The sequence below is a fragment of the Eulemur rufifrons genome, chromosome 18, assembly GCF_041146395.1.
Source record: "Eulemur rufifrons isolate Redbay chromosome 18, OSU_ERuf_1, whole genome shotgun sequence".
In the NCBI taxonomy this organism is placed as follows: domain Eukaryota; kingdom Metazoa; phylum Chordata; class Mammalia; order Primates; family Lemuridae; genus Eulemur; species Eulemur rufifrons.
The window spans coordinates 4,837,704-4,854,353 of NC_091000.1; the positions used below are offsets into that span (position 1 = coordinate 4,837,704).

The following is a 16,650-nucleotide window of genomic DNA, read 5'->3' on the forward strand; positions in this document are numbered from 1 at the left end:
TCCCGAGTAGCTGGGACTACAGGCATGCGCCACTATGCCCGGCTAATTTTTTCTATATAGATTTTTAGTTGTCCATATAATGTCTTTCTATTTTTAGTAGAGACGGGGTCTCGCTCAGGCTGGTCTCGAACTCCTGACCTTGAGCAATCCACCCGCCTCGGCCTCCCAGAGTGCTAGGATTACAGGCGTGAGCCACCGCGCCCGGCCTCACCTTCCTTCTTAATAAACTTTCAATCTGGTCCATGCAAAGTTACTGTCTACCCAGTGCACCTATTTCCTATCCTTATTGCTTGAGAAAAACAATAATTAATTGGTTTCTATACATAAGTCTAACTTATAATACTGATTGAATTTTCTTTATTCATAGAACACTTAAAAGAGAAACTGGATGAATATATTAAGCTGTGGAATGGCCTCGTAAAGGTATTTCGAAATGAGAGAAGAGAAGGTTTAATTCAAGCACGAAGTATTGGTGCTCAGAAGGCTAAACTCGGACAGGTAGGAAACATTTGATCTCCACAATGTCAACATTTTGGATTTGGTAACTAAATCATATACATTTTTAATCACCCTGTCTTTTTTTTTTTTTTAATTTAAAATGAGAATGCTGGCTTAAACAGATAACTTGTGTGTCAAATTGACTATAAGGCTAATTTTTATTAGCATCTAATTTTAAATTGTGTGTAATATATGATGTGCCATACGAGGAGCATTCTTTCACCCTGCCTCTTTTTTTTAAGGTTTTGATATACCTTGATGCCCACTGTGAGGTGGCAGTTAACTGGTATGCACCACTTGTAGCTCCCATATCTAAGGACAGGTAACATTGCCTTGCTTTTTTTTCTTTCCTGGTTGAAAAGTAAACCTTGTCCTGGAAGGGCAAATATTCTCATTCTTTGATTCAGTTCTATTAGTGCATCAAGTGTTAAGTTTTAAGCGTTATCCCTCAGTTAGTTGTTTCCTTGGGTGGAGCTAGAATGATTATACTTTGAGCTGATTCAAATGTAGGCAGTCTGGCATTTGAGAGAGAGAAACCTAGGGTTTCTCACAGGAGAATCGTCTCGTGGTTGGGTGATTGAGACTTCCTCTATCTTCAAGAAACTTCTCTAAGAGCTATTTTAGTTGCTCTAGCTAAACTGGGGTAAGAGGGCTAAAGACTTGAGGACAAATGCTTTAAAATTATACCTGCCAATTTTTATGCCCTTTTAAATTGTTACTTTAGATAGTAAGTATCAACTATTACTTGTGCCTAGGCTTTGAGTTCCTACAGAAACTTTAAAGTTTAGAAATAGACAACTATACCATGAAAATGTGGCAATCACCATTAAGTTTCCAGAAATGTCTGAAATAACAGAAGGCACCATGAGTTCCTAGGTCTGAAAGCCTTCCTTCTAGTCCAGAATTCTGACTATTTCAGAATCTAGGAAAGTAGGTCATGTCCCTGTGGCAAATGGTATGAGTCAAAGAAAGACTTTGGAGGATTTAATCATGAGTGGATTTATTTATTTATTTATTTTTATTTCTTTTTGAGACAGAGTCACTCTGTCGCACAGGCTGGAGTATGGTGGCATGATCGTAGCTCCTTTGTAACCTCAAACTCCTGGGCTCAAGCGATCCTCCTGCATCAGCCTCCCAAGTAGCTGGGACTGCAGACACATGACACCATGCCCGGCTAATTTTTAAAATTGTTTTATAGAGATGGAGGGAGGCCGTGCTACGTTGCCCAGGCTGGTCTCAGACTCCTGGCCTCAAGCGATCCTCTCACCTTGGCCTCTCAAAGGGCTGGGATTACAGGCATGAGCCACCATGCCTGGCCTCATGTGCAGATTTAATGTGAGAGCCTATCATAAACATGTTTCACATGCTGTCTGATTCAGTCCTCACGGCAACCCTGCAAGATAGAGATTATTATCTCCATTTGACTGAAGAGAATACTGAGGCTTAGAGAAATTAAATAACTAGCCCTAAATCAGATAGCTAAGAAACTGTCAAACTGAGATCTCTCTAGAACCCTTTGCACTGCACCATGTATTTAAAAGTGTGAAAGTCATGAGAAGTAGGGAAAGATCACTGAGCAGGTATCAGGTAACTCTTCCCAGGTGAATTCTAGCAGTCCTCTGGGCGGGAGGAAGTAGTTTCCACAGATTCCAGTGGCAGCCCCTCGAATCCCACGGTGAACCTCTGAGAGTTCACACTCTGCAGGGAATGAAGCACATTTCTAGAATCCACACCTCCCATATTAAAGCTTGAGGCCACACAGGTTTTTCCCTTTTCTTTGGTGTCTAAACATCTACAAAGTACCTTGACCTGCTTATGAAAAGCTATAGTCTCCATTTTAGGAAAATACATTTTAAAATCCTTTATTATGAGATGAGCATTGAAAGGAGCAGAGTACCAGGTTATCTTTGTCACGTCGCCTCGACGTCTGTGGTGATATAGCACTAACATTTGTGTGACGCCTAAGTATAAGAGATTTTTTTGCTCTAAATTCTCAGATCACTTCCTAAGTTCTTCAGCAGATTTCGAGGGACTTTTTTGCTTGTTTTTTTAAAAAGCAACAATATAGTACAGTAGAATTTTTTTTTTTTTTTTTTTTTTTTGGTTTTTGGTATTTGGTCTTTTGTGATAAAAGCTGTTTTTTAAAGTCAAAGGAGTGGGGAAGAAGATCAAGTGAAAATACAGAAATACATTTTCATAATAACTGTATGCAAAGAAGTAGAAAGCAACAGAGTTGGGAGAACTGCTAAGAATGTGGCAAGTACCATCTGTGCACACACACACACACACACACACACATTTTTTAATGAGGAATAAGTGAGGAAAATGACAGGCAGGAATATCTTGTAAATAATGCAAAATTGCCAAGAGATAGTTGCCTGTGGGACCAAAGGGAGGAGAAAACACTATTAAGCTCAATGAAATGGCTTTGTCCCTGGCATCTGTCTGAAAGCCTAGGGGGAGGTCTCCTGTCTCCTGCCCTTACACAAACAGGCTCTTTGGCTTTTATGGGACTTTCATTTACTCTATTTTCCATTAGAGTTTAAAGTCCCCTAGTGCAAAAACAAATCAACAACAAAAAGGCATGCTAAACCAGTCAGTTTGGGGTTCTTAAATGCTTTTTTATTTTCTGTAAATGTTTCAGAACTACATGTACTGTGCCTCTAATAGATTACATAGATGGGAATGATTATTCCATTGAACCACAGCAAGGTGGGGATGAAGATGGTTTTGCCAGAGGGGCCTGGGACTGGAGTTTACTATGGAAACGTATTCCCCTAAGCCACAAGGAAAAGGCCAAAAGAAAACATAAAACTGAACCTTATCGGTAAAGATTATTACTTTTATTTTCTTTTGTTGAATGTTTACCTAAGTACTTTTTTTTTCCTTCCGCATGAACTCGTATAAATATGTGTGTCCGTACGTACGCTTCCATTCGATCATTGCTGCCATCATCAACACAATGCAGAACCATTTGCACTGTGCCGCTTATAGATGTCATAAATGGCAACACATATGAAATTGTACCCCAAGGGGGTGGTGATGAAGATGGGTTTGCCCGAGGAGCATGGGATTGGAGTATGCTCTGGAAACGGGTGCCTCTGACCCTTCAAGAGAAGAGACTGAGAAAGACAAAAACTGAACCGTATCGGTAATCACTAAATCACTTACATATTTTTCTTTTCTCCAGTTGCTGCTAACCTGTTAACCTCTTGCCAAGCTAAAAATTTGTTACTAAAACTGTACATGCTGTCTCAGATTCTGAAAGGGCATCTTTCCTTATACTGTTTCAGAGCTTTGAATTCACATTTGCTCCATTAAAATTGCTTTTACCCTAAATGAAATCTCTACTACTGGGAATTACACTCTTTCATTGAAAAAAAAAAAAATAATGTAAATAACATTAATTCCAAGTATGAATGAAAAAAGGAAAATCTTTGCTCTCCTGTCCTACACTAGACATCAAATTTTATTCTTTTGATGATGTCATTCTAGAAATTTAAAATATATTAAATTGCTTGTTATCCAAGACTGTTACTTCCTCTTTGATGCCTTCGGTATAACGTTAACAATGAAAGGCACTAGTAGAACATTTTGGGTTTTTCTCCCTTTTGTTTTTATGCCAGCTCTCAAGGACTAATTTTGTAGCAGTTAAATCTGATGAATAAAATACATAACTTTAGAAAATGTTATGTAGAATCCTTCATTGTTTCATTCTCAGAAGAATGTTTGATTAAAGGAAAACTATTCTAAAATCAGCTTTTGTTCCTTCTTATGGTTCTTCAAGTAGAACAATTTATGTTACTATCTTCTTTTGATCTTTCTTTTTTTTTTAAGAGACAGGGTCTCACTCAGTCGCCCAGGCGGGAGTGTAGTGGCACGATCATGGATCACTGCAGCCTCCAACTCCTGAACTCCAACCATCCTCCCACCTCAGCTTCCTGAGTAGCTGGGACTACAGGTGTCCACCACCACACCTGGCTAATTTTTTAAATTTTTTGTAGAGATAGGGTCTCACTACATTGCCCAGGCTGGTCTTGAACTCCTGACCTCAAGTGATCCTCCTGCCTTGGCCTCCCCAAATGCCAGGATTATTATTTTTTTTTTTTTTTTTGTGAAAATGCCAGGATTAGAGGTGTGAACCACCTCGCCCGTCTGCTTCTTTTGATCTTTTAATTGGAACATTTTACTGTCTTTCAAAAAGTGATCCCAAATGAAATGTTTGCTCAAATATTAGTGTAGCCTTCTCCCAAATGTGTTGCTTTTATTTTTCTGATCCTGTGGTTCTGCCTTTGGTCTTGCTCCTGTTACGCTGCTGACAATGTTAGAACTCTGTTTTGGGAAGGTGCTTCCAGTGTCATGGAAATGCTGGTAGGGCTGGGCATGCCATGATATCAGATACTGAGTGGCAAACATCAGGAAATTATAGAACTTTAAGCTTCATTTCATTCAAATTTAAGCTAAATTTTCATTTGTAAATTTCTTACTCAAAATAGTCCAGAAATCTATTGCTTACCTGCTTAACCTAACAGATAATTCTGGAGGAAGAAAAGAAAGGGTGCTGAGTACATTTATATTTCTGTTACTTCCATGGGCTGGCTAGTAAAGAAATGTTTAAAATGAGCTAGAAAAATTTAGGGGAGGTTTCCATTTAATTAACTCGCTAGCTTCCACATTAAAGTGCATTTTCAAATATATACAGCATTGAATGAGAGTATATTTAAAGATCAAAAAGACACAGTTATAATGGAGTAATTTTAAATGGTGGTTAAATAAATGTCATCAAAAACGTAATGGTGCTATTCAGTGAGTCAGGTAGTGTACTTTAAGAAGAAAAGGCATGAGAGAGTGACTTTCTCCTGACATGATTGTCCTTTCCTACTGAAAATGTTACTTGACTCATTATTTATCCACTCAACAAATATTTACTGAGTGCTTACTGTGTTGCCAGGCACTATTTTCTGGAGATAAATTTAAAAAGATTTGTTCCGTCATTGAACTTAAAATAGTATGAGTCAGACAGAAATTACCCAGGTAACTACATAAATGACTGAAACAGCCGCGGTGATCAGTAGTAGGCAGAAAAGTCCCACGGTGCACGAGCTCATGGAAAGGGAAACCTAATCCAGCCTGGAGGACCGGAAGGGCCTCTGACAAAGCATCACTGAGGCTGAGACCTGAAGGGTGAGGAGTCAGCCTTCGAGAAAAGGAGAAAGCACATTTCAGAAGCATGAATAGTGTAAGTGAAGGCCTGAGACAGAAGGGAGTTTGGCACGTTCCAGGCGAGAGCAGAGCAGTGACGAACTCACAGGAAGAGCCTGCAGAGCAGGAGGGGCTGGCCTCACCTGGGCCCACACTGAGTCTGCTCTGGCTGCTGTGTGCTTGGACTTGGGCGGGGTGGGATAGAATAAAGGACGTATGTTCGGGAGACACCGCACAGTCTGAGCAGCATGGGCTTGATCTTGGATGGAGACAGTGAAATTAGAAGTGGACAGACTTAAGATATATTTTCGAGGTAGAAGTAATAGGACTCAGCGATAGATTGAACATTAGGTGTGACGATGAGGAAGGGACCCTGACAGTGTTTACATACCCTAACATGGAAGAATCACGATGCATTAATAATTAATTGCTCAGGGGTGAGGGGCAGGGAGCTGGATGGAAACTATTCTGTTATCATTTCTCCCAATGGTGGGAGTGACTTGTCCCTAAAAAGCTACCAAATCTTTATTCTCTTGCCCCTAAAAAGTACCCAATTTAAGATCATTCAAGAAGTCCCACAGAGCACCTGTTTGCATTCATACCTCCTAGCACAGTAAACAGCCATGTCTGATTCTCCTGTGTGATTTCTGTGCTACATTTGCAAACTCTGAATGAACTGTGGCTGTTCTACAATGATTTACACCCTTATTTGGCAAGCCCCTGAGCTATAAAATTAAAAAATGACAGACTGCTTCCATGGTGTATGGTTTCATTCATCCCAGAATGACTCATAAATCATTGCAGGAGCAGTTAGCAGACCACGGCTGTACGGCTCAATGTTTTTAAGAGTGAAAGAAAATTCTATTTTAGCCAGAACTAAGGCTTAATTTTTAAATCAACGAAGGAACCAAGGCGCCCTCTAATGGCGGAATAACACAGTGCTCTACTTTGTAATGAACTGTAATTTGGTTTCTCTTAGAAACTGGTAAATTTATTACAGAATTATGAACAGGCTGTTTTGTAAAGGCTTTATAATTTCTTAATGTTTGTCCATCAGTTTTGTCTGTTCTGTGCATTATTTAGGCTGCATTCTAAAAGGCTTCTTGTCTGTTGGTGAAGGGATATTGGGGATTTGTCTTTAATGGTTATTGCCGTATTTCTTTTTCTTAGGTCCCCAGCTATGGCTGGGGGATTATTTGCCATCGAACGAGAGTTCTTCTTTGAACTGGGTCTCTATGATCCAGGTCTCCAGATTTGGGGTGGTGAAAACTTTGAGATCTCATACAAGGTAACATTTTGTTTAAACAGATACAGTTTTCCAAGTAGTTACTGACTTTTGTAACTTTCAGATAAAGTTGATTTCTTGTTGAAAAAAAAAAGTAAAATAAATTTCTCCAAATTCCAAGGAATAACTAAACAAAAATATATGGCTTTTGGGAAAAATACAACAAAATTCAAGCTTCAAACTTACCACATATTTACAGGGCTCAGCTCAAAATTGTGGCCAAGAAACTTCAGAAGTGAAAATACTCCCCCCTTCCATGCTTTCTGTACACTGGAGCCTTTTATTCTAGACGCCCTTTGGAGAATCTGCATATCTTAGGGCCACAGTTGACCCTCCACTGACTAGTCACCCTTGTCTATAGGACATGATGACTCAAGACAGAAGCAGACCCCCACAGTGACTGTGCCTCCTCAGGCTGACACTGGAGCTGTGTTCCTGCAGCACCTCCCCTGTCCCCCTGTCGCTGAGGCAGTCCTTGAGCAGTACTCCCTTCTGTGCTCACCCCACCTCAACCCCCACTCCCACCCCCATTCCAAAAAAAAAGAGAGAGAGAACTATGTCACAGCTTGAGTTAAACAGGTATTCGTTACCTCTTGTCTTAAATGTCCTGTGCTTGGCACTGTAAGGGATAGAAGAGGAGTGACCCAGTCTCTGGTCTCAAGGATCTGACAGTCAGTAAGAAGAGATTAGAATTATGCTTAAATTTGTAATAGAACAAGAAGGCAGAGTGGCATTCAGTGGGTGTGACTAACAAACGGCCTGGTGCTGGAGGCAGAATTTGAGGCAGAACTAGAAAGATGGGATGCTGTCAATAAGCAGAGATAAAGGGAGGGGAGGGGATTCTAAGCAAAAAGAACATATTCAGGAAACAGCAGGGAGCACAGTCTAGCAGAAAAAGGCAGCGTGAATAAGAAAGACATCTATCTAAGAAGGTAAAGTGGACAGAATTGTTAGGACCATATTGAAGAGAGCCTTTAATGCTGAGTTAACAGATTTTTACTTGATTTGATAAGCTGTGGAGAACCATCAAAGGTATTCAGCAAGGGAGTAACACGACCCAAAGCTGCCCTTCAGCTATAATAATCTCTTGCTATAAATAAGGATAGAGTTAAGCAGAGAGAAGCTGAAGGGGAAGAAGCCAGTTAGGAGGTTATTATAGTAATCACCCAGGTAGGAAATATTTTAGCAGTGGGAATGACGGATGAGCTGGAAATGAAGAATCTGCGTGGCTTGCAAGGCTGCTGTGGGAAAAAGTTGCTAGGGGCTACGACTCTGCAGGAAGAGGCCCCTTAGTAACAGTTCATTGCCGTATTTCCTGTTGCCTTCTTTGTTATTATCTGAGTTTTTAAGCAAGAACATTATTTTAGAATTTATTTAGTTTGTGAATTCCATGTGAACATTGCACCTAATTTAGATTATAGATTTATATTTACAAGACAATTTTTCAGTTAAAATTTATTTTTTTTGAAACAACTTCCTCAACATGTGTTTTCCTTTGGTAGATATGGCAGTGTGGTGGCAAATTATTGTTTGTCCCTTGTTCTCGTGTTGGACACATCTACCGTCTTGAGGGCTGGCAAGGAAACCCTCCACCTATTTCTGTTGGTTCTTCTCCAACTCTAAAGGTGAGTTTTTTGGCTAAAAAGAGGAGAAGGATAGGGAACTAACACTTACGTACCACACACTGTAGTAGTCGCTTAAATGTCAGCTTAGGGAATGAACAGATTTGATGCCAGTTCTCACCTTCAACTTAGGCGAGACTTATTCATGAGATGTCGTGTTCTTTTTTTTTTTTTTTTAGAGACAGATTCTCATTCTGTGGCCCAGGCTGGAGTGCAGTAGCACGATCATAGCTCATTGTAACCTCGAATTCCTGGGTTCAAGTGATCCTCCTACCTCAGCCTCCTAAGTCGGTGGAACTACAGGCACATGCCACCATGCCTGGCTAATTTTTTTATTTTTTTGTAGAGACAGGGTCTTGCTATGTCACTCAGGCTGATCTCAAACTCTTGGCCTCAAGTGATCCTCCTTTCCTGGCCTCCCAAAATGCTGGGCTTACAAGCATGAGCCACCACACCCAGCCTAATATCATGTAGTTCTTTAAGATTATTCATTGTACCCCATTTTTTAACTTATTTTTTTAATTGACAAGTAAATATTATATATATTTATAGTTTACAGCATAATGTTTTGATACATGTATACATTCTTGAATGGCTAAATCAAACTATTTAACATATGCATTATATTATATATGTTTTATGGTGAGAACACTAGAAATCTACTCTCTTAGCAATATTCATATATACAGTATATTATTAACTGTAGTCACCATGATGTATAATAAATCTGTTCACTTTATTCTTCCTGTCAACTGAAGTTTTGTGTCCTTTGACCAAAATCTCTCCAATCTTCCCAACCCCCAGCTTCTGTCAACGACCATTTTATTCTTTGTTTTTGTGGGTTCGACTTTTTTACACTCCACACGTGTGAGATCACGCAGTATCTGTCTTTCTGTGCCTGGTTTATTCCACTTAACATAATGTGCTCCAGGTTTATTCATGTTGTGGAAAATGACAGGATTTCCTTCTTTTTTGTGTGAGACTGAAAAGTATTTCATTGGTGTATATACCACATTTTCTTTGCCCATTCATCTGTTGATGGACGCTTAGGTTAATTCCACATCTTGGCAGTTGTGAATAATGCTTCAATGAGCGTGGGAGTGCAGACACCTCTTCAACATACTGATTTCACATCCTTTGGATCTATACCTATTAGTGGGATTTCTAGATCATACAGTACTTCTATTTTTAATTTTTTGAGGCGCCTCCATACTGTTATCCATAGTAGCTGCACCATTCTGCATTCCTACCAACAGTGTACAAAAGCTCCAATTTCTCCACATTGACATCAACACTTGTTATCTTTTATCTTTTTGATAATGGCCATTCTAACATGTGTGAGGTAATGTCTTGTGGTTTTAATTTGCATTTCTCTGATGAATAGTGATGTTGAGCATTTTTTCATGTACCTGTTGGCCTATTTGTATGTTTTCAGGAATGTCTGTTCAGGTCCTTGGCCTATTTTTAAATCAGGATGTTTCCTTACTATTGAGTTGTTTGAGTTCCTTATATATTTTGGATATTAACCCCTTATCAGATATATGTTTTGCAGATATGTTCTCTATGCCTAGATTGTCTCTTTGTTGATTGTTTACTTTGCTATGCAGAAGCTTTTTAGTTTGATACAATTCCTTTTGTCTATTTATGCTTTTGTTGCCTGTGCTTTTGGCATTGCTACCCCTGCTCTCTTTTGGCTTCCATTTGCATGGAGTATCTTTTTCCATATTTTTACTTTCAATTTATGGTGTCTTTAAAAATAAAGTGAATCTATTGTAGGCAGCAGATAGTTGGGTCTTGTTTATTTCTTTTTATCCATTCAGCCACTTTATGTGTTTTGATTGGGGAATTCAATCCATTTACATTCAATGTAATTATTGATAGGTAAGGATTAATAATGCCATTTTGTTAATTGTTTTTGGTTGTTTTGTAGATTCTTTCTTCCCTTCTTGCTGTCTTCATTTGTGGTTAGGTGATTTTTCTCTAATGGTATGCTTTGATTCCTTCCTTTTTATCATTTGTGTATCTACTGTATGTTTCTGCTTTGTGGTTACCATGGTGCTTACATAAATCATCTTATAACAGGCTATTTTAAGTTGATAACAACTTAACTTTGATTATGTACAAAAACGCTACAATTTTATTTCATGCTCCCAAAACATTTTATGTTTTTGAATTCACAATTTCTATCTTTTTATGTTGTATATCACTTAACAAATTATTGTAGGTATTATTATTTTAACGGTTTTGTCTTGAACCTTTATACTAAAGATATAAGTGATTTATACACCACCATTATAGTATTAGAGTATTCTGAATTTGACTGTGCACTTATTTTTACTAGTGAGTTTTATACTTTCATATGTTTTCACGTTACTAATTAGCATCCTTTTCTTTGAGTTTGAAGAGCTCGCATTAGCACTTCTTGTAGAACAGATCTAGTAGTGATGAACTCCTTCAGCTTTTGTTTGTCTATGAGTCTTTATATCTCCTTCATTCTAAAGGACAGCTTTGCTGGGAACAGTATCTTGGCTGTCAGTTTCTTTTCTTCAGCACTTTAAATATATCATCCTACTGTCCCCTGGCCTATAAGGTTTCTGCTGAGAAATCTGCTGCTTGCTGTACTGAAACTCCCTTATATGTTATGTGCTTCTTTTCTCTTGCTGCTTTTAGTATCTTCCTTTTGTCTTTGATTTTTGACAGTTTGATTATAATATGTCTTGGTGTAGTCTTCGGATTAAATCTGATTGGAGATCTTTGACCTTCCTGTACCTGGATATTTATATCTTTCCCCAGATTTGGAAAGTTTTCTGCTATTATTTAAATGAGCTTTTCCCACCTTTGTCTCTCACGTCTCTTTATTGCATTCCTATGTCTTAAATATTTGCTTTTCTGATGCTGTCCCGTAAATTCTGTAAGCTTTTTATATTCCTTTTTATTTTATTGTCCTCTGACTGTATTTTTTCAAATAATCTGTCTTCAAGTTCACAGATTCTTTCTTCTGCTTAGTCAATTTTGCTATTAATACCTGTGTTGCATTTTTTATTTCATTCATTGTTTTTTTCAGCTCCAGAATTTGTTTGATTTTTTTTTTTTAAATAATTTCAATCTCTCTTGTAAATTTCTCGTTTTGGTTGTTTATTGTTTTTCTGATTTCATTCAGTTGTTTCTCTGTATTTTATCAAAGTTCATTGAGCTTCCTTAAAACAATTATTTTGAATTCTTTGTTAGGCAGTTCATATATCTCAATTGGGGGGTGGTCTGCTACTGGGAGATTATTGTGTTCTTTTAGTGGTGTTATACCTTCTTGGTTTTTCTTGTTTCTTGTTGCCTTATGTTGATGTCTGTGTATTTGGTGGACCAGTCATTTCTTGCAGACTTTTAGTTTCAGTGTGGAAAGACTTTCCCCTACGTGGGGGGTGGTGTGAGGCACTTGGTGGGTGGAGTGCAGTAGTTCTGGCACCAGTGAAGATGCCAGCTGTGCATTCTCTGTGTAGCTGTGCTTGCTGAGGTCAGTGCTGACAAAGATTGCAGGAATCCTGTATGACTAAAGCTGTGGATGTCTGTAGTGGCTCTGAAGAATATTGGGGTATTCGGTTGATATGGTTGCCAAGGCCAACCATATCTATTTTTCTCTCACTAGGAGAGTTTTGGCTGAGGGGATCCATCTCTGCACTGAGTCTGACTTGTTGGCTCACTTGCAGTGGTGGTGGCACTGATGTCCCACAAGTGGGGCCTGTGGAGTGGCCATGTTGCTGAGACCCGAAGCATGAGCACAAGTGGAGGGACGGTGGCTCTAGGATCTGAGGTGCTAATAGCCCTGGTAGCTGGGGTATAGGCACCCTGCTGCCACATTGGTAACAGCATGTAAGGTGCCAGATGCTTCTGGAAAGCCAGGGTAGCTGAGAATATGAGCACAGGCATGCTCAGAGTTAGAGCAGCCCTGGGGTCAGAGTGGGACCTAGCTTGCTATGGTGGCTGAGCTGGTGCTTGGGGGACAGGTACTTCGCTGCCGCATTGGTAGTAGTTTTCAAGGCTCAGATGCTTGTAAAGCAGCTGGGGAGCCAAGAATGGTGGGAGCACAGGTGTATGTAGATTACAGCAGCTGCTGGGTTGGGGTGAGCTCTAACTCTCCTTGGTGGCTGAGCTGGTCCTCGAGTTGGGGCATGTGCAGTGAGGGCTTGACTCTGGGGCCCAGCATGCAAACTAGCTCACCAGGGCTATGGCTCCAGTGTCTGAGATGTGGGCAGGCCCATTGCAGCCACAGAGCCCAGGTCTGCAGTGTGGCACTAGCAGAGTGGCCACGGCTTCCGGGTCAGGACTCGCGGGGGCATGGGAGATGTGCAGATCCTTTCCTAAATTGGCTTAAGAGCACCTGCTTCTTGGGTGGTGCAGGGGTGTGCAGCTGCCTGCCCCTCTCTGGGGTTCCATAGGGGAATGGCTGTTGCTACTCCAGTGGGAGAGGTGCCGATGTCCTCTGTGGAGCAGCCTCTGCAAACCATGGTGCTTCCCCCTGTGTGGCTGATAGCGATAGCGCCTGCCTTTCGTTTCCATTCCTAGCTGTGTCCTGGTGTCTCCAGCATGCAGATCTCACCAGCGACCCTTCCTGTGTGCGTGTTTCTTTCGCTTCACTTTGTTGCTGCAGATTCTTTAATGGGCCCTGGAGCTCTCTCTGGGCTATTTTGGTTTGTGAACATCTGTCTGCAGTTGGGGTTTTCTGTTGGGGGAATGAAAGCTGCTGTCTCCTACTCTGCCATCTTGGGGACCTCACCTCCCATTGCACCCCATTCTTACCGAGTTTCCTATATTGAATGTTCTTCATGAATGTATCTCGAATAAATTCAAAAAGGACTGACACATGTGTTGGGATGTAGTTAAAAGGAAATACCAGCTTCTGTTTTTTACACATGAGTAAAATGTTTGTTTGGTTTTTAAAAATTAAGGTAATCATAGGAGTTTGTTTTGTAAACAAAATCAAATTTTTGAACAGTATGTATAAAAGATTAATATCTCTTGTCCCTCAATGATTTATAAATTAATGTGAATATCCTTTTTTTTTATTGCATTGTCTCCAAATTCTCCATCTCTCTCACATAAAATAGAGGAAATTTCCACTATGACACTTTTAATTGGGACATCCAAATTGTTTATTTTAATAACTATTTCACTATGATTATTTAATTAAAATCTTACCTCCGGCCTATACCAGAGATGTAGAACTAGGATGGATAATCTGTATTTTATCAAAAATCATGGACCTATAGACAAAAATATTAGTTTTTAGAAAATTTTTTAAATTAAAAAAAATTGTACTTATAAATAAAATGCAAGTTTCACTTAAACTGCACAGGACTGCTTCAGTGGGATGAGCGTCCTCCCCGATTTCTTTCCCACTGACAGTTATTAGAAAATAAATCATAATTCTAGTTCCTTCTATTGTTTCCCACCATTCTCTGCATTGTGGTTCTCTCTTCCTGGTTCCTGAAACAGAATGTGGCGCAGCCGTGTTTGGCCAGGGAGGGCAGTATTAGAAGCAGATACTGATCTGGCGATGGTCCAGTGTGGCCGGGTCACCCAGTTCTTCAGCATTTCTTCGCAGACTAGTCACTCTCAGGGCTGACATTTATTTCTGGAACAAACCAAGGAAGCTTCTTACAGAAGGCCAAACGTCCCACTCCTTGGAGGATGAAGGCCTCTATCCCTGGCAAAGCAGCTGGGAAGTTCCTTTTGGTTGGGCAGCTTTCATAAATTCTAAGAGGTGTGTGACTCTGATGCCCCTCACTTTCTGGAGCCCTTAAAAGCAGAAGGAAGTTTATTATTGGCTGCAGATGCAACTTAGGACAGTTCACAAAAGGGAACTGGGTAACGGAAGCAGAGACAGGAAGGCTTTAGGAACCAACACAGCTTTCTAGTTGGCCACGTGGAGGCGCAGCTACAGCAGGAGACGAGATTTGAATGTCTGTGATGGACAAAGGTAGCACTATGTCAACATCAGGCGTGGCTGGCATTGCAGGAAACTCCCTTGGAGTTGGACCTACGGTCACAAAGAACTGTTGAACAGCCAACTTGATTCAAGTTCTGTCCTGCAGGGAAAAGGAAAAGAGCTGAGAGGAAAATATTTGTGCACTCTAAAAATGTTAGATACCATAAAAACTTCTCAATAAATGTGAAATTAACATACACTTAATGAGCGCCTACCAGGTGTTTTGTTTTCTCCAGTTCAACACCGTCCACTTGAGCCACCAGGGTGCCAGGAGCTGGGTCTGTTTATCCGGCCCGTATGTCTCCTCTCAGCCCCAGGCCTCTATAGCCAGTTGCCTTCTAGAATTATCCTCTTGGATGTCCCTCAGTGTTTCACTCAACACAGTCAAAGCTGAACTTTAACTTTTCCTCAAAAGCAATTCCTTTCCCTGTATGCTGTGTTTGCCCAGGAATGAAACTTTAGGGGGCATGTTAGGGTTGTTCCCTCACCCGCCGTTCACCAAGCCCTCACCGTGGCTCTTCCATCCACACCGTTGTCCCTGTGCCCACTGTCAGTCCACCCTCCACACACCGCCAGTGCCACTCACCTGCAAATTCACTCTAATGTCAGCTATTGCTTAAAACTTCTTCATGGCTGTTACCTCAAGGATAAAATTCACAGTTCTTAAATTACATTAATAATAGCTAACGCTGATCGAGTGCTTAGTATGTAACAGGCATAAATCTAAATGCTGTATATAGATTAACTCCTTAATTTTCACAACACACTGTGAGGTAAGGGCTCTAATTATTCTCATCTTAAAATGAAGAAAGTGAGGCAAGTTTTCTCTCAGTGAATCCTGCATTCCAGTTATTACAAACTGCCTGCAGGACTGCACGTGCTCTATGACTTGCCATACTTCATTTGCTTTTCTCTTCTCCCCGAATACCGTTCCCACCTCACTTACCGCTCCCTCAGTACCGAGCAAAACACAGCGCCACCCCGGCCCTCTCCCTCTCAAACCATTCATTGCTCCTTCCTTTTGGTGCCGTAATCTTACGTGTGTACACACGACTCTTCAGGTTTGCTAGTGTCTAGAGGACATGGCCTGTGTCTAATTTTGTATGGATTTGCAAGGATTCAGAATACTTAGCAGTAATATCATGTGTTCTTTTGGGATACTGCTACTTAAAAAAAACTTCTGTTTAAACTCTTGGGCTTTTGCAACAATATACATCTGAGGGCATGTTCATCCTTTGATAGTTATCTTGTAGCCTAGAAAAAGCTTAATCTGTATGCTAGGTATTCCTGCTCCATATGTAAAACAGGGGTCAGAAACCGTGGCCAACAGGCCAAATCCAGCCATTTTCAGTAAAGTTGTTTTGGAGCATCGCCACACTCATCTGTTTGCATATTGTCTAGAGCTGCCTTCTCGCTACAACCGCAGAGTTGTATATAGTTGCCGCAACTATATAGTTGCGCAGAGAGAATAGTTGCCGCAGAGACTTTATGGCCCAAGAAGCCAAAGATACTTAACCATCTGGCCCTTTACAGAGAAACTTTGCGGATGCGTGATGTAGAAGATCAAGGGACTGGATTGAGTACTGTTTTAGTCCATTTAGTGTTGCTACAACAACATTTGAGGCTAGGTCATTTATAAAGAAAAGAGGTTTCGTTGGCTCACACTTCTGGTGGTTGGAAAGTTCAAGATTGGGCAGCTCCACCTGGTGAGGCCTCAAGCTGCTGCAACTCTTGGCAGAAAGTAGAAGGGGAGTGAGTATGAGCAAGAGATCACATGGCAAGAGAGGAAGCGAGGGAGAGAAATCAAGGAACCCAGGCTCTTTTTAACAACCCATTCTCATGAGAATGAACCCAGTCCTGTGAGGGGAAGAACTCACCTCCTCATCTCCACAGGAGGGATCTGCCCCCCAAAAACCTCCCACCAGGCGCCACCTGCCAGCACTGCCACATTGGGGAGCAAATTTTAACATGATTTTGGTCAGGACAAGCCACATCCCAACAATAGCAAGTAAGTATACATTGATGTAATCACATATATATATTTGTAACAAGATCAACAAAGT

At 40.6% G+C, this 16,650-nt stretch overlaps 1 protein-coding gene across 4 annotated transcripts in view; it reads left to right on the top strand.

Annotated features, from left to right (window-relative positions):
- Positions 1-16,650, top strand: part of GALNT7 (polypeptide N-acetylgalactosaminyltransferase 7) — a 128,342-nt gene that overhangs the window by 106,338 nt on the left and 5,354 nt on the right. For 2 of the 4 annotated variants that reach the window (XM_069493336.1, XM_069493338.1), the window contains exons 4-8: positions 368-498; positions 741-820; positions 3,467-3,649; positions 6,871-6,988; positions 8,488-8,610. In XM_069493336.1, coding sequence (XP_069349437.1) covers positions 368-498; positions 741-820; positions 3,467-3,649; positions 6,871-6,988; positions 8,488-8,610 — 635 coding nt within the window. Of the gene's footprint in view, positions 1-367; positions 499-740; positions 821-3,142; positions 3,326-3,466; positions 3,650-6,870; positions 6,989-8,487; positions 8,611-16,650 lie in introns of all 4 variants that reach the window. The other 2 variants (XM_069493337.1, XM_069493339.1) reach the window with 2 other exon arrangements.